At 47.3% G+C, this 22,307-nt stretch overlaps 1 protein-coding gene across 1 annotated transcript in view; it reads right to left on the minus strand.

The window, feature by feature from the left end:
• PRIMPOL (primase and DNA directed polymerase) overlaps nt 1–22,307 on the minus strand; it is a 90,041-nt gene that overhangs the window by 35,145 nt on the left and 32,589 nt on the right. The window contains exons 4-5 of the mRNA XM_073642663.1: nt 10,154–10,292; nt 6,358–6,505 (exon numbers count right to left, since the gene is read on the minus strand). Of these exons, the coding sequence (XP_073498764.1) occupies nt 6,358–6,505; nt 10,154–10,292 (287 nt within the window). The remainder of the gene's footprint in view (nt 1–6,357; nt 6,506–10,153; nt 10,293–22,307) is intronic.

The raw sequence follows: 22,307 nt of genomic DNA on the forward strand, positions 1-22,307 counted from the left end.
GCCAGGAACAGAGAACAGTCTTTCCTCCACAGACTAGTCATGTGAATGTACTGTAGCAGGGACCTCCTAACATCTAGGCTATGGAACCTGACTTCCCCTGGGTTCTTGGGATTGCTGCAGAACGAGGGTAGCACAATCTCCTGACTACGGTGAAATCTAGATACCACCTTGGGAAGGTATGCTGGATCTGGCCGCAAGGTGACCCTATCCTTAAAGATTTGTGTGTAAGGAGGATTAACCGAGAGGGCCTGCAGATCCCCCACCCTACGGGCTGATGTTAAGGCCACTAGAAGGATGGTCTTAAGGGTGAGAATTTTTGGAGAAACCTTGTGTAGGGGTTCGAATGGTTCACTAGTAAGAGCGTTCAAGACTAAATTCAGGTCCCAAGGAGGAACACCCATGGACCTAACCGGTCCAGCTCTGGCACAGGACTTGATAAACCTCGAGATCCACCTATTCCCAGCCAGATTACAATTGTAGAGTGCTCCCAAAGCTGAAACTTGAACCTTAAGGGTCCCTGTAGCTAGACCCAGGTCCCGCCCCTTTTGCAGAAATTCCAGGATCCCTCTGATCGGAGGTTTGCTCGATAGCGGAATATCTATAAACTCTAGGAATTTACCCCAAACCCTGCTATAAATCTTAGTTGTAATCGGTTTTCTGCTCCCCAATAAAGTAGAAACTAAGCCTGGTGAAAACCCCTTGCTACTCAATAGCGACCTCTCAAATTCCATGCCGAAAGATGGAACCCCCTGGCCTGGGCATGGAATACTGGTCCCTGCATGAGAAGGTCCGGCCTCTCTGGTAGAATCCAGGGATCTGACACCGACATTAGCCGAAGCAGAGAGAACCAAGGCCTCTTGGGCCAAAAAGGGGCTATCAAAATCACCCTGGCACCTTCCTCCCGGATCTTCCTCACCACTACTGGAATCATCACTAATGGCGGAAAGGCATAGGCCTTCCTGAACCCCCAAGGAATCTGGAGGGCATCTATGGCATGGGGATTTTCTGCCGGATTTAGGGAGCAAAATCTCTGCACCTTTCTGTTTGCCCTTGTGGCGAACAGGTCTATGTCTGGCTGCCCCCATAACTGGACAATCTGATGGAAGACCTCCGGGTTCAACCCCCACTCCCCCTGTCTTAGGGTATGGCGGCTTAGAAAATCTGCCTTCACGTTTTCTATCCCCTTTATGTGAAGGGCGCTGAGGGATAGGAGGTTTCGCTCTGCTAGACCAAGGATCCTGTCTGCCACCACCATCAGAGGGCGTGACCTTGTCCCTCCTTGGTGATTCACATAGGCTACTGCGGTCCGGTTGTCGGACCTGACCTGGACATGGTGATTTTGGATGTGAGGGAGGAAGCCCCTGAGGGATCTTTCTACTGCCCAAAGCTCCTTTAAGTTTGAGGATGATCCCCTCTCGTGGTAAGCCCAGTGACCCTGTATTGAGAGTTCTGCCAGATGACCCCCCCCATCCGGAACTGCTTGCGTCGGTCGTAACTACCCGATCTATCGATCTGGACCATTGAACGCCTGTGGTCAGATTTCCCCTGACTGTCCACCACGAAAAAGAGAATCTACTACTTCTGGGGAGAGAGAGAGCCTGCCTTCTAAATGCCCGTTGCAGGACCTCTGTGCTGACAGGACCTCCCACTGAAGCCGCCTCATATGCCCCTGGGCCCACATTACTGCAGGGAGACAGGCCGTCATAGAACCCAGGAGGGACATTGCCTCTCTCAGAGACATCTCTGGAGCTTGAATGGCCTTCGAGACTAATGCAATTAACCTGCAGATTTTGTCCTCTGGTAGGAAGCAGGTTTGACGACGAGAGTCTAGGATTAGACCCAGAAAGGTCTGAGTCCTGGAGGGGGTTAGTCTTGATTTTTGGAAATTTACTAACCACCCCAGCTGATGCAACACTTCCGTGACCACTAGGAGCTGACTGGAGCAGTGGGCTTCTGTTTTCCCTATTATCAAGAAGTCGTCTAAATATGGCACGATCACTACATTCTTGATCCGTAGGAAGGCTGTCACTTCTGCTATTAGTTTCGTAAATATTCTCGGGGCAATGGAGAGGCCAAAGGGTAGGGCAGCAAACTGAAAATGCCTCAGCTTCCCCTGAATAAACAGGGCTACTCTTAGATACTTCTGATACTCCGGATGGATTGGGACGTGATAATATGCGTCCTTCAAGTCTATTACAGCCATAAAGCAGTTGCGATGTAAGAGCTTCACTGCCGAGCCTACTGACTCCATCTTGAAAGTCTGGTTTTCTACTACTTGGTTCAGACTCCTGAGGTTGATGATGGTCCTTAAGGACCCGTTTGGTTTTTTTATCATGAATAGTGGGGAATAGAACCCCCTCCCTCTCTGTGTTGCTGGTACTTCGAGAAGGACCTGCTTTCCTACTAACTCTAACACTTCTGTTTCCAGGGCTAATTGTTCTTCCTGGACCTTTCGTAGGGGGGTAACCACAAAGGTCCGCCAGGGGGTCTGGCTGAACCGGATTTTCAGGCCCCCACTGATAATTTTCAGAATCCATGGGTTTGTTGTTATCGCGTCCCAAGCTGGAAAAAAGTGGGAAAGCCTTCCACCCACTTCCAGCCTGGCGTCATTGGGAGGATCTCTTCGAACTCGAGGATGGTCCTCCAAACATGTAGCCCGATTCTTTTTTGGACTTGGCTTCCCATTTCTTTTTGTCTCCCGGAGGACGACCCCGGTTAAATTTTCTCCTCCGAAAACTAAATCTTCTTGGTTCCCCCGAAAATCCCGGGAACCCTTTGGTTTTATCGCCTGCTTTTTCTAACAGGTCCTCTAACCTTTGGCCAAACAGGAGTCTACCGTCACACGGGAGGGAGCACAGTTTCTGTTTCGAAGGTAGGTCGCCTGGGCAACCCTTGAGCCACAAGGCCCACCTGGCTGCGTTGGATAGTCCCGCTGCCCTAGCTGACAGTCTGACCGAGTCAGCTGAAGAGTCGGCCAGGAAGGCCGATGCTGTTTGAATTAAAGGTAGCTCTGCAAGTATTGCCTGTCTGGAGACCTTTTTATCTTTAAGGTGGTCTTCCAGCTGTTGAAGCCACACCATCAAGGACCTCGCCACACAGGTGCTATCCACCGCTGGTTTTAGGCCACCTGCTGCCGCCTCCCACGTGTGGCGCAGGAAGGAGTCAGCTCTTTTATCCAGGGCATCTTTTAGGACGCCAGAGTCCTCCAAGGGCAGGGAAGATCTCTTTGATGACCTTGCCACAGTCCCGTCCACCTTGGGGATCTTATCCCAAGGTTCCGCATCCTTCTCTTCGAAGGGGTACCTTCTTTTGGAGAAGGAGGGTAAAGCCCCTGATCTCTCAGGTCTCCTCCACTCCCGGTCAATGAGGCCCTGAATCTTACTGTTCACCGGAAATGAGCGTCTCTTTCTCTCTCCCAAGCCCGCAAACATGATGTCCTCCCGGGATTTAGATGCTCTCTCTTCCTCCAGACCCATGGTTGATCTTACTGCCCTAACCAGTCTGTCTGTATTCTCAATGGGGAAGCAGGGTCTACCGCCCCCCGATGAGGAAGAGGACGATGAATCCCACTGCTCCTCGGACTGGGAGGAATCAGAGACGGAGGAAACCTCTCTACGGGGCCTTTTCTTCCCTCTAAAGAACCCCTTCAGGGACCCCTGAACTTCTGCATGTACTATGGACTTTAAATTTGCAGCAAAATCCTGGGAATTCTCAGCTATGGTTTTGGTCACACAGCCCTGGCAAAGTGGTTTCTGCCACTCTACTGAGAGAGAAGCTTGGCAAAGGGCACACATCCTATGCTTTTGCTTGGCACTACTCTTCTTAGGCTCCTAAAAAAAGGAAGCACATAGACTTCCCGTTACTAACCAGTGACATTCACGAAGCTCACTCACCCTCGGAGGTCACAAACGGGTACCGGATTCGGAGGCTGTCGCGGAACTGATGATTCCAATCTGGATGGTCCCGAGGCGCTCGAAGCCTTACTCCTGCGGCTGCCACTATGATTACTCGAGCGGCTGTCTGTATACGATGCATCCCTCTGCTTCTGTTGCTGAGGTGGGGGGGTAAGCTGCTGCTCCTGGCTATCTGGATCAGCCATGTCTCAGCACCACGCTTCCAGGATAGCTCCCCCCCCTTAAATATAGGGCCATCCAGCCTCCTCCGGTCTGTGGACCCTCCCCCTTCCTCAGGCCGGAGCTCCGTTGAAAAAAACCGGCCCGGGACGCTCCGATGGGCGCCGCCATCTTGGATCGGCGCCGCCTCCTGACGTCACCCAGCGCGCCGCTCCCAGCGTGCCCTGCGCCGTGACGTCAGGCGCGTCACACCCGGAAGCGTTCCACACTGCAGGGGGAGGACGGCGCCGCGGTCTCCGGGAGGACAGAGCCTGCCTCACCGCGTGCGCCCCGCTCGGCGCAGAGACCCCAGGGGAAGCTGCGGACGGCGCTTCTGGGATACTGAACCCGGTGCACAGGCCAGTGCCCGCTCTTCCACACCGGGACAGCCCCAGGTAAGTCTTCTTTCCAGACAGGTTCCCCATCAAGGACAGGAAACCAACTGAAGCGAGGGAGAGGTACCGCCCTTTTATTTCAGACGGTTTCCTGTCCTTGGTGGGGCGGATCCTCTCAAGGTGTGCTGTCATGGGGGAGGGGAAAATGTGTATTTTTTTTAATTATTTTATTTTTAATGGGGCAAAAGAGAGGTGATTTGGACTTATGTTGTTTATTTTTCAGCATTTCTGTATATAGTAAAAATCACGGTCTCCTTTGCAGCCCGGCCACAGACAGAGTTTCAAGGGAGCTCTGTAATAACAAGCACCAATGTCTTCAATAGACCCCCTGCTCTAATAGCAACCCACGATCACATCACGGGCGCGCCAATGGGCACATAGAAAGAAGTGCCCCCATGCCAGCACGCGCTAAATGCCCCCATGCAGCAATTATATTTTGATAGATCTGACTTTTCTGAAAGCGGCGATACCAAATAGGTGCATTTTTTCATTTATTATATTTATTTTTAATGGGGCAAAAAGGGATTAATTTGAACTTTTAAGTTCCCATTGGCGCGATCGCGTCAAGAGCGCGCCAATGGGTGCATTGAATGACACGTCCCCCTGCTGGCGCGTTTTTAATGCTGCCGTTAGAGTCTGACAGCGTCGTTTAACAAGTGGCGCTTCGTGCTACCCACGATTGTTAAGGCTCTTTGACACATCCATGTTTCCAGTACATGTGGTAACAGTTTCCAATGAATGGGTCTGTGCACATGTCAGTGTGTTTCCACAGACCGTGTGTCCGTGTGCTTTACATGCTGACATGTCAGTGTTTTTTTTGCAGATGCACGGTCCGCAAAACATCCCACATGGATGACATCTGTGTGTCATCCGTGTGACATGTACCGGCGCCTGGGAATCAGTTAGCGTTGTTCTGAACGCTGCCCTCATCGTGGTTCACTGCCGGCGCTGAGATCAGCTGATGAGAAGAATAAAATAATAAAATCCATACACTCACCTGTCCAGAAATGTCCCACGCTGTAATCCTCTGACTGCTGACACAGAGAAGCCAGGGAGAATGAGCCGCTCTGGAGCTGCGCTCAGTGAGTGACAGGACATCGCTCCTGAGCTCAGCCCTGGGGCTCCCTCTCCCCAGCTCCTCGGCGTCAGCGGTCAAAGGATTGCAGCGGGGGACATCTCCGGACAGGTGAGTATACGGAATTTATTATTTTATTCTTATTTTTACACAGGGACACTGTGGGAGTAGGCTACTACTACCCTCTTCATTGTCCCTGCTGTTGCTGATCGCAGTGCCGGCAGGAACCATGATGAGGGCAGTGTTCAGCACCCGGCGCTTGGGAACAGCGCTAACTGTAGTGCTGATTCCCAGGTACCGGTATGTGTGATCCTGATGTGGCACACGGTTGCCACATGTGTGACACACACGGACACGGATATCTCCGGACGTGTGAAACCGGCCTTAGAGACAGGTCTCGACTGTAACACAGCAACTACCTATCATGTATGGGGCGAGCTAACCCAGTGAGCCCGCTCCATACACCCACTTGCGACTTGCACTGTAAATGTACGGTAGATGTCATGAAAGGGTTAATGTTTCTGTAAACACAGAAGCCATGATGATAATAATGTGATTAGGGCCTTCAATGTTTTTTTTTTTTGTAGTTTTCTGTGCCCATGTGGCCATGACAACGTCAAAAATGATTAAAGAAATTGATAATCTAGTACTATTTTTTGTACACTTGCATGATCAGGTTATTTTATTCTTTCTGGCAAAAATATATTCACTACAAAAATGTAAGAATATAAAGAGTAATTATTTTAAAACGAAACAAATCATTGTATAAACTTACCAACATGTATATTGTCCTTGAAAACTGCATTAGGTAATAAAAATATCAAGTGACGACTAAACTTTTCATCAGTGCTGGAATCCAGGTTTAAAACATAATCTGCACAGCACTTAACTCCAAAGCAATCTTCTAGCTTTTTGCTGAAAAACTAAAGTAAGAAAAACAGAGTAAATAGTCTGCATAATCCTCCCTGCATGTGCTTATATTCTATGTGGTTCTACAAAGTGATGTAGCCCCAGAAGAAGCTAGGCAAAACAGCATCAGTGTGGGGAGAGACAGGATCCATTAACCCCTTTGGTGGCCTACAGATATAGGTAATTTACCTTTTATTATTTTAGCATTTATGTGGCTACCTGGGGCTGATTATGTAGCGTGGATCCACCTAGGGATTATATAATAGGTGGAAACACAGCTTGGCTATCCCGACTGTATCGCACTAAAGCACTTTTAATAGTTTTTTTTTAATCTCATACCTATATTGTAATTGTTTAATTGTTTATGAACTTGGATGTATTTTTGCATCTGCATTTTGCACTTCATTTTTTAGGTTTATAATTATCTATATATACAATATTTTTTCCTGAGCATACTGCTATTTTTGCATATTGCACTTTATTCATCGTCTGTGATTGTCTACATATACAGCTCTTAATCCATGGGATCCCGCAATATGGCCTGTGATCTCCCTTTTCATGGAGGCCTATTGCCCTGTATTTTTTATATTTTTCCTTTTTGATACAATACAATAAAAACATTTTATCCTTTTTGGTGGAATCTGTTTATCTTGTAACATACCTACTTTTGTTATGGATTTTTTTGATATATCTCTTGCTTAAAGTGGTTGTCCGGTCAAAAGGGATAAGTATGCGTGACAGCAGACTTATGAATCCCCCCAGCATGCGCACTGTGCGCTACGGGGATTCTCTGGTTTAAGACCCGGGACCGGAGGGTATGCATGTGTTATATATACTCCCGGCCAGTGGGCGAGGCCTCACTCCATACACTTGTATAGAGCGCCCCTACTAGTGATGCAGACGGACAGTGGGCACGTCCGACTAGAAGGCTCGGCCTCGCTCAATACAAGTGTATGGAGAGTGAGGCCACGCTCACTGGCTGGGAGTATGTATAACGCATACATACCTTCCGGTCCCGAGTCTGAAACCGGCGAATCCTCCCTGTGCACAGTGCGTGTGGTAGGTGGATTCATAAGTCTGCAGTCACACAGTGACTGCAGACTTATCATTTTTGACCGGACAATCCCTTCAAGTCTGCAGTTTATATTGGAATCTCTTTTGGGACATTCAGTGCTGGCCAAAAGTATTGGCACCCCTGCAATTCTGTCAGATAATACTCAGTTTCTTCCTGAAAATGATTGCAATTACAAATTCTTTGGTATTATTCTCTTCATTTAATTTGTCTTCAATGAAAAAAAACACAAAAAGAATTGTCCTAAAGCCAAATTGGATATAATTCCACACCAAACCTAAAAAAGGGGGGTGGACAAAAGTATTGGCACCCTTTGAAAAATCATGTGATGCTTCTGTAATTAACAGCACCTGTAACTTACCTGTGGCACCTAACAGGTGTTGGCAATAACTAAATCACACTTGCAGCCAGTTAACATGGATTAAAGTTGACTCAACCTCTGTCCTGTGTCCTTGTGTGTACCACATTGAGCATGGAGAAAAGAAAGAAGACCAAAGAACTGTCTGAGGACTTGAGAAACCAAATTGTGAGGAAGCATGAGCAATCTCAAGGCTACAAGTCCATCTCCAAAGACCTGAATGTTCCTGTGTCTTCCGTGCGCAGTGTCATCAAGAAGTGTAAAGCCCATGGCACTGTGGCTAACCTCCCTAGATGTGGACGGAAAAGAAAAATTGACGAGAGATTTCAACGCAAGATTGTGCGGATGGTGGATAAAGAACCTCGACTAACATCCAAACAAGTTCAAGCTGCCCTGCAGTCCGAGGGTACAACAGTGTCAACCAGTACTATCAGTCGACGTCTGAATCAAAAGGGACTGTATGGTAGGATACCCAGGAATACCCCACTTCTTACCCAGAGACATAAAAAAGCCAGGCTGGAGTTTGCCAAAACTTACATGAGAAAGCCTAAAACGTTTTGGAAGAATTTTCTCTGGTCAGATGAGACAAAAGTAGAGCTTTTTGGGAAAAAGCATCAACATAGAGTGTACAGGGAAAAAAAGAGGCATTCAAAGAAAAGAACACGGTCCCTACAGTCAAACATGGCGGAGGTTCCCTGATGTTTTGGGGTTGCTTTTCTGCCTCTGGCACTGGACTGCTTGACCGTGTGCATGGCATTATGAAGTCTGAAGACTACCAACAAATTTTGCAGCATAATGTAGGGCCCAGTGTGAGAAAGCTGGGTCTCCCTCAGAGGTCATGGGTCTTCCAGCAGGACAATGACCCAAAACACACTTCCAAAAGCACTATAAAATGGTTTTAGAGAAAGCACTGGAGACTTCTAAGGTGGCCAGCAATGAGTCCAGACCTAAATCCCATAGAACACCTGTGGAGAGATCTCAAAATGGCAGTTTGGAGAAGGCACCCTTCAAATATCAGGGACCTGGAGCAGTTTGCCAAAGAAGAATGGTCTACAATTCCAGCAGAGCATTGTAAGAAACTCATTGATGGTTACCGGAAGCGGTTGTTCACAGTTATTTTGGCTAAAGGTTGTGCAACCAAGTATTAGGCTGAGGGTGCCAATACTTTTGTCTGGCCCTTTTTTTTGAGTTTTGTGTGAAATGATCAATAATTTGATTTTTGCTTCATTGTCTTTTGTGTTTTTTCCTTGCAAGCAAATTAAATGAAGATAATAATACCAAAGAATTTGTGATTGCAATCATTTTCAGGAAGAAACTGAATATTATCTGATAGAATTGCAGGGGTGCCAATACTTTTGGCCAGCACTGTATATGATTAAGAGTGATGAGTAGGTGGGGGGACATGTGGGATGTAGAATTTAAAAGAAGTGGTTTTAAACTTGTTTGCACACATGAACCATCTTCCCAAATACTGGAGGTGAGTATAAGGGTTATTATTTTAGAACGGGGAAAAATACAGATTGAGAAGGGGGCTGTCCAAGTAGTGCACAATCGCTCGACATGTGTAATAGGACTCATCTGATTGCATGTTGGGTCCACTCTTACATTAGAAGGATGATATTCATTTATTGAACTTGTTCTTTTAGAGTTTTTTTTTTTTTTTTTTTTTTTTTTTAATCTCACATTATCCTCTCTTTTTAGGTATATTATTCAGCCATCTAAAGACAACTTGTCATCCTTTTCACTAGGCACTTTAGCAAAATAAAACCCAGAAGAAATAGCCATACTGGGATTGTGCATGTATAGAGTATATGCCGGCACTAGACACTTCGCTCTTCTTGTGATACAGGATCCTGTTGATATTTTAGCGTATGTCTGGGATAGTTTAGAATTATTTTTTTTGTATTCCTTTGTGTTGTCTTTTCTCATGACTAATAAAAATAGCTTTTAATTATTGTGAATTACCGTACATCTGGTTTGCACTCTCATCTTTCATGTATTGTCTTTGTAAGTGGGAATTGCTGAATATGAACACGTTCAGCACCTTGATTTTTCATTTAGTTGTGTCCACCTTCTATTCTTTTGAAATCATTCATGTGGAGTTAGCATGGTCTGCTTTTTAGTGGCTGTCACCCTAAAATTAAAACCCACTGAGCTCCATTTCTATAAGAACAGAAACTGCATGTATTCCAATACAAATAAATGCTTGTGTTCCTTCTTTACTAATCTTACCTCAATTACCAGTGCAACCATTTTTTTACCATCTGCTTCTGGATTTGCAGACTTATAGTACTCTAAATCAAAATATAATTTGCAAACTGTATCAGCAGGAATTACTTCATAACAGTGAGATAGGGATTGTGGCCGTTTTCTAAAAGGAAATAAAAAAATATATATATATATTATATTATAATACCGTATTTTTCGGACTATAAGACACACCGGACCATAAGACGAACCTACGTTTTATAGGAGGAAAATAGAAAAAAAAAAAAAATGGTCATGATGCACTGTTATGGGGGAGGGGGTCTGCTGCTGATACTGTTACAGGGGTAATGTCCCCCAATTCTGTAATAATATCCTCCATCCTGGTATATATATATGCCCCCATCCTGGTATATATGGCCTTCCCTTCCTGGTATACGTGGCCCCCATACCAATCCTGGTATACACGGCACCCCATCCTGGTATGCATAGCACCCCCATCCCCATCCTGGTATGCATGGCACCCCCATCCCCATATGCATGGCACCCCCATACCCAGCATGCTGCACACATAAAAAGAAATAAAGGATTCTACTCACCGTTCCTCTGCTCCAGTGCTGCGTCCTGTTCTGATGCCAGCGGCTGGTCTCACTGTGTGAGCAGCGCATGACGTCACTGCCATGCGCCCTCACGCGTGGAGAGAAGTGAATATTCATGCTCTTTAGTAGCGGGGACTGTGTTAGCAGGAAGCCCGCGGCTGCCACTGCCGGCTATTAAGGACAATGAATATTCACTACTCCACATGCCCTTTGACGTGGGGAGCAGTGAATTTTCATTTTAACTGTGGGTACAGTGTTAGCTGCAGCAGGTGGCTCCGGCCTGTGACCCGCACCTCTGCTACTGCCGCTCACCCACACCCTCCACAGCTGGACCGTACATCCAGACTATAACATGCACCCCGCACTTTCCTCCAAAATTTTGGGAGGAAAAAACTGCGTCATATAGTCCGAAAAATACAGTATATACCTGTATCCTAATATACCAATTCTGTGAATGGAGATCCAAAGGCTGCATCCTGTTGGGTGTGCCAACTGACCAGGAAAAAAGGGCTGCACACAAAAGAACAATATAATATTTCAAATCATTAACAAAGATGGTGGTCATTAATGGGCTTCATTCTACAGGGAAGCTTTTTAATTCAGCACTTTAGAATATGTGAAACAGTGGGCAGAGAGTATGGATCTCAAAGATCAAGAAAAAATGTATTCAATTTGTCAAAAAGACACACAAAAGAAATAAAAATAGCATTAATGGATGCGATTTGAACATATAGCAGGACTCCAGGACACATACAATTCTACGGAAGAAAAAAAATTACACTAAACTATAGTCTTCATTTCTTTGGTACATACAATTTTTTGATAATTTTTAATTCATTTTTTGGGAGGTTGCTTTAGCAAAATCCAGCAATTCTAATACTGTTTTTTTTTTAAATATTTCTTTGTTACGGTGGTGCATCACATGGGATAAATAATTATATTGTACAGGTCAATACGATTACAGTAATATGCAACATATAATTTACATTTTAATACTTTGTACAAGAGAATCACTTAAGGGAACATAATATCAGTGTTTGGCCCATAGTCCTGAACAGCTTATTTATATGGTATTTCAGAAAAATGTGGATTTCTCTGGAATGAGACACTGGATTCCAGATATTATTTTATTTAGCTTCCTATGACCTACATGCCCACATAGACTGCTTAGGAGGGTTGATCCTACTGACAGATTCCCTTTAAACGGTGTATATCAGTCTGGCTCCCGCAGGTATACTGTTTGATCAGCCTGGCATATACAACCCCTGGCAAAAATTATGGAATCACCGGGCTCGGAGGATGTTCATTCAGTTGTTTAATGTTGTTGAAAAAAAGCAGATCACAGACATGGCACAAAACTAAAGTCATTTCAAATGGCAACTTTAGGGCTTTAAGAAACACTAAAAGAAATCAAGATTAAAAATGTGGTACTCCGTAAGGGTAATTTTTTTCAGACCAAGCAGAGGGAAAAAATTATGGAATCACTCAATTCTGAGGAAAAAATTATGGAATCATGAAAAGCAAACACACAAAAGAACACTCCAATACATCACTAGTATTTTGTTGCACCACCTCTGGCTTTAATAACAACTTGCAGTCTCTGAGGCTAAGTGACAAACAGTACTCTTCATCAATCTGGCTCCAACTTTCTCTGATTGCTGTTGCCAGATCAGCTTTGCAGGTTAGAGCCTTGACATGGAGCCTTGTCATGGACCATTTTCTTCAACTTGCTTGCTTGATGCCTCTTCAATTATGCAGTTAGTTTATGCAATGGATATTGTGCTGCCTACTTTCTCTTAATGCCCTGCTTTTACACTAAGATTGTGCTTTTGTGAAAGGAGGCGATAGGCCTGTCTAAAAGAGATGTGTCTTTAAAGCATGCTTAAAAACGTGGGGGGCTAGGTATTAGTCAGATCGTTCGGGGAAGTGCATTCCAGAAAACTGGCAAAGCATGAGAGAAATCTAGCAGACAGAGGGAGGTTTTTATTATGAACAATGTTAATCTTAGATCAGTTCCAAAACGGGTAGGGTGATAGACCGAGATGAGGGAGAAAATATAAGGTGGTGAAGAACTGTGGAGTGTTTTGTGGTGAGAAAGATAAGTTTGTACTAAATTCTGTAGCGAATGGGCAACCAGTGTAGTGACTGTCAGAAGGTGTAGTGGCTGGACAGAAATACAACCCTGGTTGCAGAATTCAGGATGGATTGGAGAGGAGAAAGTTTGGTTAGAGTGGATAGATCAGTAGAGAGCTGCAGTAGTCCCGACAGAGTTTTTGCAGTTCTAAACGTGAGAAAAAGTCAGGTTTCTGGAGATATTTTTAAGATGCAGGTATTATGAGTGAATAAGCACATACAAAGTTTGGGCTGTAACTTGTGTTACATCTATGTTTAATAATGTATTTCTCACATTCATTTAATTTCCTTCTACAGGGAAGTGTAATGGTGGAATGTTCATGGAAGTTACTATTTTGTCAGTTTTGCTTTGCAAATGTATACATATTTACTGGACAGCTGTGTAATTTAAATTTATTGCAGACGAAAGTTCCTGGGCTTTCCTTCTGTGAACAATCTGGTTAGTCCCTAAGCTGTTCTGAAGAATGATGACCACAACTCTGATTACCAACGTTGTGGGAAATATTCTTGGTATAAATAGCTTGATGCAATGACGAGAGGAGAGCAGTAAATAACTTTTTTTTTCCTCTGAAATGTAAAAGCTGCTTTTTACAGTATCATACATATATATATATCTATATCTATATCATGTTTTAACAGGACCAGACAATGAAGTCCAGAATCAATTATGTACGACAAATGGATACAAGGAAAGAGCTCAACAAATTTGTTGGTCTCTGAGTTTCTCCAATAGGTCCTCATTACTGTTGAGCGAGTATGTTCTATTAACCCTTTCGCCAAGTATGCTCGGGCCGAGCTCCGAGTATTTATAGCTGCTCGGTGATATGGTTGAATCGCTCCCGTGTGCATGATTTGCAACTGTTTGACAGCTTTATTACATGTGAGGAATGTGTAAGAAATAGACAATCCTTACATGTAATAAAACTGTCAACAGTCGCAAATCATGCACACGGGAGCGATTCAACCATATCACCGAGCAGCTGTAAATACTCGGAGCTCGGCCTGAGCATACTCGGACAGAACATACTCGAGCATACTCGGACAGAACATACTCGCTCAACCCTAGTCCTCATCCATAAAGGCCCATGTAATTGAGTCCAAGGAGTCGACTAACCCTGTCAGTCCCTATTAACTTGACTGACCCTTCAGACCCCAAGGCTCCCGCCCTTACAAGGGCAGTCCACAGCTGACCCTATAGATCTGGACAGCCCTGAACTGACCCTATGCACCTCCCAGGCGGGACCTGTTGGAGGAACTCCGAGACCAACGAATTTGGTGAGATCTTTCCTTGTATCCATTTGCCGTACATAATTGTTTCTGGACTTCATTGTTTGGTCCTCTTAAAACATGTTATATATATATGTGTATATAGATAGATAGATAGATAGATAGATAGATAGATAGATAGATAGATAGATAGATAGATAGATAGATAGATAGATAGATAGATAGATATACAGTACAGACCAAAAGTTTGGACACACCTCATTTAAAGATTTTTCTGTATTTTCATGACTATGAAAATTGTACATTCACACTGAAGGCATCAAAACTATGAATTAACACATGTGGAATTATATACTTAACAAAAAAGTGTGAAACAACTGAAAATATGTCTTATATTCTAGGTTCTTCAAAGTAGCCACCTTTTGCTTTGATGACTGCTTTGTACACTCTTGGCATTCTCTTGATGAGCTTCAAGAGGTAGTGAACCACCTCTTACCTGTTCACAATAACAGTAAATTTGACCGGGGTGCCCAAACTTTTACATGCCAATTTAAATAGCAGAAATTCTCCATTAAAGGTCATTTGCTTAACCGCAGAAAATACGGTGCAGCCTCAAAAACACTAAAGTAGACAAATCACTGGGCCTAGATGGCATACACCCCCGATTACTGCAGGAATTAAGTACCATGACAGACAATCATTTTTAATATTCACAGATTCAATAATAACAGAGTCTTCACCACAGGACAGCCACATAGCAAATGTGATGGCAATATTCAAATAGGTGTAATGCAGCGGCTTGCTGCATTGCTAAAATGTCCAGGGGGTGTGTTCTGGCTGACCATTTACCTCCCCCTCAGGTGACTGATCACATGACTGTGACATCACAGGTCCTGTGTGCACAAAAGGATATATAAATCCTGGTGGTTTTGAAACAGTGAGAGAGGTCTGGAGAGGCCTGGTGAGGCAAAAAGCCTGATCCCTGTGTTTGGGACTCCACTGGCCTGGAAGGCAGAGGCTGGATCCCTGTGTTTGGGATACCAGTAGCCTTGGAAGGAACGTGGCCTGGAGACTACGTCTGGGAAGCCTTAAAGCCACAGCTGTGGCAGAACCGAGCTGATAGAAGCAGCCGAGACGCGGCAAAGGTAAATCGGCGCTTTAAGTGAATATTGTTGCTGTACCTTGCTGAAGTCTGTATTTGAAGCCAAACGGGCATAGCTGCCACTGAAAAGGCTTTAGGAAACAGGTGTAACATTCCTACGAGCCACTGTGATGGACTATGTTATGAGCGGTTTATGATGTGTAATAAACTGCTGGTCTTCATATTACCGGAAAACGTTGCATGTGTGCTTTAATTGATCCGGTGAAGCGAGTAATCCCCAGCGTGATGAATAGCGCTACCTCACAGATGGTGGAGAATGCGGGCAACTGCAGCCTGGTTGCAAGGGGTAACAGGACAGACTAAGGATAACGAACGTTGATGCAAGCATCTGGCTGTAACTCGGCGGGGTTACGAAAACTGTCGTCGCACTCAAACCTAGTTTGCTGTGGCTTGGTGGGGCCACGAAAATTTTCCGGGGAGAACGGTGTGAAGTGTCTAGCGTGAACAGCGTACCGTGATTGGCTATGAATGGAGCAGTATCCCCAGACGGAATGGAGAAGTGGTTGCATGACCGAGTGCAATCGCTCTTCAGCATAATGGAGTGTCCTAAAAAAATGCAGGAGCAGTTAAAGATGGCTGTGAAAGGAGCAGCAAATGAGTCTGAAGCTATTGAGCGATTAAAGTGCCTGTCAAAAGCGCAGCAGCAGGCATTTGAGAAACAGCAACAGGACTCGCAGCAGGCATTTGAGAAACGACATCAGGAACTGCTGCAGGAACGGCAGGAGCTGTTGGACAGAAGGGCAGCAGCGAACCACTCCTTGAGTTCTCCTGGGGCGCCGGTACTGTCCCAGAGTGCCCGGGAGGTGGTAAGAGATGTTGTGAGCTGGGTCCTAGGACTATTGCGGTTTTTTTTTGTAAAGTACCCCCTACCGATGTGGTTGTCCAAAAGGGGGCGGAGTCTAAAAAGGGAGTGGAGCATACAAAACCAGAATTGGTTACTGGTCGTGTGTTGGTACCGCCTAAAAATGACAATTCGACCATTGATAACTGGGTAGCTCCAGTAGAAGGGGTTGACGTCAAAGTGGGAGGTGACTTGTTGGTCCACAATACCAGGGGGAGTGACACAGACCCCACAGCTGACGGTGACACTACGAAAGTAGATAGAGAGTTCAGTCAGGAGGAGCTAGACGAGGTGAGAAAGTCCCCCTCTCGTCGTCGAAGGCGCAAGGGTCACAAAAAAGTTGCTCCTGTAGCCTTTGCTGAAAGGGCAAATAAAGAAAATGCAATGCTGTGTGCCTTTATTCCGAGTGTGGATCCTCCTTTAGAAGCAGAGGAGATCAGGAGGGAAGAGGAGGTGACGTTGCCAGTAGCAACCTCCGGTACAGTATCAGACAACAATGAAGATCAGGTGGAAGAGTTGGATGCAGTTTTGCAGATTCGTTACAAGCAGGATGATCTACTGAGACAGAAGGATCAGGATCCGACAGCCCTGAAATAGGAGGTGGCCAGTCATGACCAAGAGCTGGAGCCTATCAGGCAGCAGTATCAGAGTGACGTGCAGCAACTAAGGAAAAACATGAAGAACGTGTCCCAGGACCAGCTGAACCTGGAGTCTGAACGGCAGAAAATAAACCACGTTGTGAGGAACAGCGAGGAAATCAACAAATGGAAGGAAATGTTCCAGAAAAATAAAGAGGACCTCCGCAAAACCAAAGAGGTTTTTCAGTTGAAGCTTGACAAAGCGGAGTTTGAAGATGAGCTGTGCGAGATGAAAGATCGTTTCTCCCTTGTACAGTTAGAGCTGATGCAGGAGAAGCAAAGGCTGGATGAGGGTCTTCACCAGAGGGATAGGAAGCTATCTGCCTTAAAGGGGGCACTGCAGGATGAAGTTTCTGGACGTGAGCAAGACCTGGAACAACTGAGCGAACAGTTCAACCGGGAGCTGTGTGAATCCAAGAAGGAGTATGGTGAATTCATGAGGGAGCGGCTGGAGGATCTACTCAAGGTTAAGGAAAAACTAGAGGATGATAAGGCTGAGGCAGAGCACACGCACCAAGTGATTGAGACCATTCTGTAGGACACCCGTGATGAGAATGATGATCTCTGCAGAAAGATCCGGGGACTGGAAGCTCAGGTGAAGGAGCTGCAGACGTTCTGTGATGATCTCCAGAGTGCAGAGACGTGCCTTAAGGATAGAATCTGCAGGATGGAAGCGGAGCGGAAAAAGATGGAGGAGTCTATTGGAGAAGCCACAGACCGGGGTCAGGAGTTGGCCACTGGAGATGGGGGGTATGAAATAAATACCTCCTTGAAAAATGCGAGCTCGGATGATTCGGTGGATGTAAGAGCCGAGATCAAGGATCTCAAGGAGACGCTACAAGCCCATTTAAACGAAGAGAAGCTTGAGAGACTGGCTGTCGAGAGCAGAGTTGGCGCATTGGAGACAGAGAGGTCTGAGAGAATTCTGCTAATAAAGGAGCAGTTGAAGCAGGAAGAGCTTCAGAGATGGGCTACTGAGAGGAGAGTAGCTGAGCTAGAGGAAGAAGTTTTCGGGCTCAAAGGTCGCCTGGCAAAGTACCAATCAGTGAACAAGGCCTCATTGGAGAAGGAAAAGGACAAACAAGTTGCGCTTAATCCTTTATACCATGAGAAGGTGTACCTGAGGAGAGCTGAGAGAGTGTTAAAAGAAGATAAGTATGAAATGGAAGTGGTCAAGATGAGAATTCTTGAGTTCATAGCTGTGAGTCAGCTCTGGGGAAGCATACAGGGTGAAGAAGCTGAAAGTCAGTTGTCCCTGAAACCTGAGCCAGATGATCATTTGGAGACCACTGGTGAGACAGAAACGTCTCGGTACAAGTGCCTCATAGATGTACCCGAAGATTTGAGAGAAGAATGCACCCGAGAGTCAGTGCATGAAGAGTTTAAGAAGGCCGTGCGAGCCTGTAAGGTGTACTCGACCTCAGAAGCTAAACAGCTGGTGCTCATGTCCACAACCGAAGTCACAGTGACGAGGGTGGCTATCCTAAGTGACATGCACTGGCGATGTATTCGCACGAAGCGGTTTGTCCGGTTGAAGATGGAACAAGCCATTAGACAACTGGAGCTTATGAGAAAAGCTCAAAGTCTGCGGGAAGAAGTCATCCGGGTGCCTCATGCTTTAGTAAGAAAGCTCATTGGGAGAAATGGCCGAACCATGCAAATGATGGTTGTAATGCACACGCCCGGACTGACTGGCGTGTGCTTGTTTATGTAGTGATTCCACTGTGCCATGAACCGGAGAGTGCCTGGAGGGGCGTAACTAAGTATCTGCCCGATCCGACCAAGGTCGCACGACGGCATACGACGCCAGTGCACCAGGGAGGAACCGAGCAGAGGAACCAGGGTCTACTCCAGGTCAGACTCCGGACACGGCTGTTGACCCACACCGGGGAATACAGGGACAGGCAGACTAGAGCGCAGGCTGGGTAGGGTCCAGTACAGACTGGGAGACAAATTCGAAACCGCAGACGCGGTGGACAGGGCCGAGCAAAGCGAAACCGCAGACGCGGCGGACAGGGCCGAGCAAAGCGAAACCGCAGACGCGGCGGACAGGGCCGAGCAAAGCGAAAACCGCAGACGCGGCGGACAGGGCCGAGCAAAGCGAAAACCGCAGACGCGGCGGACAGGGCCGAGCAAAGCGAAAACCGCAGACGCGGCGGACAGAGCAGAGCAAAGCGAAAACCGCAGACGCGGCGGACAGAGCAGAGCAAAGCGAAAACCGCAGACGCGGCGGACAGAGCAGAGCAAAGCGAAAACCGCAGACGCGGCGGACAGAGCAGAGCAAAGCGAAAACCGCAGACGCGGTGGACAGAGCAGAGCAAAGCGAAAACCGCAGACGCGGTGGACAGAGCTGGGCAAAGCGAAAACCGCAGACGCGGTGGACAGTGCTGGGCAAAGCGAAAACCGCAGACGCGGTGGACAGAGCTGGGCAAAGCGAAAACCGCAGACGCGGTGGACAGAGCTGGGCAAAGCGAAAACCGCAGACGCGGTGGACAGAGCTGGGCAAAGCGAAAACCGCAGACGCGGTGGACAGAGCTGGGCAAAGCGAAAACCGCAGACGCGGTGGACAAGGCTCTGTTCACACAGAACAGACTAGAAGGGAAAGGCAGAACCAGATACCCACAGGGTACTTGCAGAGAAGTAGCGAGTGGACGACAAACTCACAAACGGAAGTACAGTGACAACGAGCAGGAGTTAGGTACGAGTACAGACTCTGCAGAAAAAGGAAAGGAAAGGACATAGAGAAAAAACAGGTAAAAGATAGGAGAGAGTTCAGACTGGAACTGAGTGTACGGAAGAGACCGACACTGCAGCGGGATACAGGAGCGGGTCTGGGAATACGGCCCCCAGAGAGGCGGGACGAACAGGCAAGGAGCGTGTTCAGACTGGCCTGGAAATACAGCCTCCAGGAAGGTGGAACGAACAGGCAAGGAACGAGTACAGACTGCAGGTTAAGGTACACAGATAGGACAAAGTACAGACATGGAAACAGATACTGCAAGACAGGTAACAGACAGGACCTGGCATGTCAGAGACAAAAGCCAACTGACAGGGCAAGATGCTCAGGCATCAGTTAATTGGGGCAGCTGGTTAAAATACCAGGTGATAGACAGCAATAGGCTGAGGACGCACAAGGGGTGTGCCTGCAGCAGGTACAAAAAGCAGGAAGTGATCGGGCGCCGCCCTTAAGCAGCAGACACAGAAGCAAACAGACAGCATGGAGGGAAGCCAGAGAGACACCCTGGACTGGAGATCAAGTGCGCGCTCTTGCACAGTGGGAGATGGACCACTATGCAAGGACGCCGCCAGGTATGTTACAGTACCCCCCCCCCCTTACGCCCCCTCTTCTTCAGGCCTGCCAGAATGTTCCGCAGGGAATTCGAGGGCCAATCCTTTACTTCAAGGAGATCACTTCCACTGTCCACTGGAGAAACTGGTCTCATCTGGGTAGCTAGGATGCTAGCTCCTATCCAGCCATCCTCAGCAACAGACGAAACTGGTGGAGTACCAGGAACAGCACACAAGGAAGTCTCTCTCCAGTTATTATCAGGTAGCACCCCAGAGGGTTCAGGAGACAACTGGAAGTCCTCCGCCGGGTTGGAGGAGTGCAGAGACTCGGGGGTAACCTCTGCTTCGGGGTACATCTTGTCAAACTCACAGGATGAAATGGGCGAGGTATCAGGTACAAGGTGTAGAAAAGTCCCTGTTACCTTGTTATCTGGTGGTACCCAGGAGGATTCAGAAAACAACTGGGGGTCCTCCGCCGGGTCGGAATAGTGCAGAGACTCGGGGGTAACCTCTGCTTCGGAGTACACTAGGTCGGACTCGCTGGATGAAGCGGGCGAGGTATCAGGTACCGAATATAGAAGAGTACCTGTCCATTCGTTATCAGGTAGCACCCCGAAGGGTTCAAGAGACAACTGGAGGTCCTCCGCCTGGTCGGAGGGGTGTAGAGACTCGGGGGTAACCTCTGCTTCAGAGTACACTAGGTCGGACTCACTGGAAGAAGCGGCCGAGGTATCAGGTACCGAGTATAGGAGAGTCTCTGTCCATTCGCTATCAGGTAGCACCCCGAAGGGTTCAGGAAACAACTGGAGGTCCTCCTCCTGGTCGGAGGGGTGTAGAGACTCGGGGGTAACCTCTGCTTCGGAGTACACTAGGTCAGACTCACTGGAAGAAGCGGGCGAGGTATCAGGTACCGAGTATAAGAGAGTCTCTGTCCATTCGCTATCCGGTAGCACCCCGAAGGGTTTTGGAGACAACTGGAGGTCCTCCGCCTGGTCGGAGGGGTGTAGAGACTCGGGAGTAACCTCTGCTTCGGAGTACACTAGGTTGGACTCACTGGACGAAGCGAGCGAGGTATCAGGTACAGAGTATAGGAGAGTCTCTGTCCTTTCGCTACCAGGTAGCACCCCGAAGGGTTCAGGAGACAACTGGAGGTCCTCCGCCTGGTCGGAGGGGTGTAGAGACTCGGGGGTAACTACCACTTTGGGGTACCCATTGTCAGGCTCACAGGACGAAGCGGACAAAGTATCGAGTACCGGGTGTAGAGAAGTCTCTCTCCATTTGTCATCGAGTGGTATCCCGGAGGATTCAGGAGGCAACTGGGGGTCCTCCGCCAGGTAGTAGAGGTGCACAGACTCTGAGGTAACCACAGCTTTGGAGCATCCTTGGACATGCACACCGGTTAAAGTGGGTGAAGCATCTGATGCCGGGTGCAGGAAGTTCTCCTGTGTGGAGTCTGGATGGGCAGAAGTCTCTTCGGGCAGGAGAACTGGTGCACTACCCACGCACATTACCCGTTGGGGCTTCTCCGGGATACAGGGAGATGAAGCTTCAGTAGGGACTTCAAGGTTGGGGTCAGGAGGTCTCAGGGAGGACAGACCCTGGCGTGACGGCTTGCCTCTATGTCTAGCACGTCTGGACTGCCTCTTGAGGTTGGGAGAAGTATTCCGGAAAGCGTAGTCACCCTGTGAGGATTCTGGGTGGGCAGTAGTCTCATTGGGCTGGAGGACTATTGCGCTACCCACACACACACATTACCCATTGGGGCTGCTCCGGCATATTGGGAAGTGAAGCTTCAGCAGGAGCCTCCGGGTTAGGATCATCGAAGACCATTAGAAAGGCCACCAGGAAGGCCATTAGGTCCAGGAGGATCGGATCCTGTGTTTCATATAGGGGGTTGATCCATTCCAAGGCATCACCCGCCAGGTAAGACATAATGAATGCCACCTTAACCCGATTGGTGGGAAAACATAGAGGGTAGAACTTGAAGTGTAGCATGCATTGCTCCACAAATGCACGACTGTCTTGGATCCCCATAATAACGTAGCGGATCCGCAGGAACGAGAGCAGATAGATCGATCTGGACGGGTGTGTAATTCGCCTGGAACTCAGCTAAAGGGAAAAAAAAAAATTTATTTATTTATTTTAATGCATGTATTCGCTGGAAAACTTCTCAGAGAGCGAAGGCCGTGGGGCTCAACGGGAACCATGGCCTGAGCATGCTGTAATGCACACGCCCGGACTGACTGGCGTGTGCTTGTTTATGTAGTGATTCCACTGTGCCATGAACCGGAGA

This window comes from Phyllobates terribilis, unplaced genomic scaffold (assembly GCF_046119375.1).
Source record: "Phyllobates terribilis strain yellow unplaced genomic scaffold, ASM4611937v1 Scaffold_1__5_contigs__length_1240528914, whole genome shotgun sequence".
Taxonomy (NCBI): Eukaryota; Metazoa; Chordata; class Amphibia; order Anura; family Dendrobatidae; genus Phyllobates; species Phyllobates terribilis.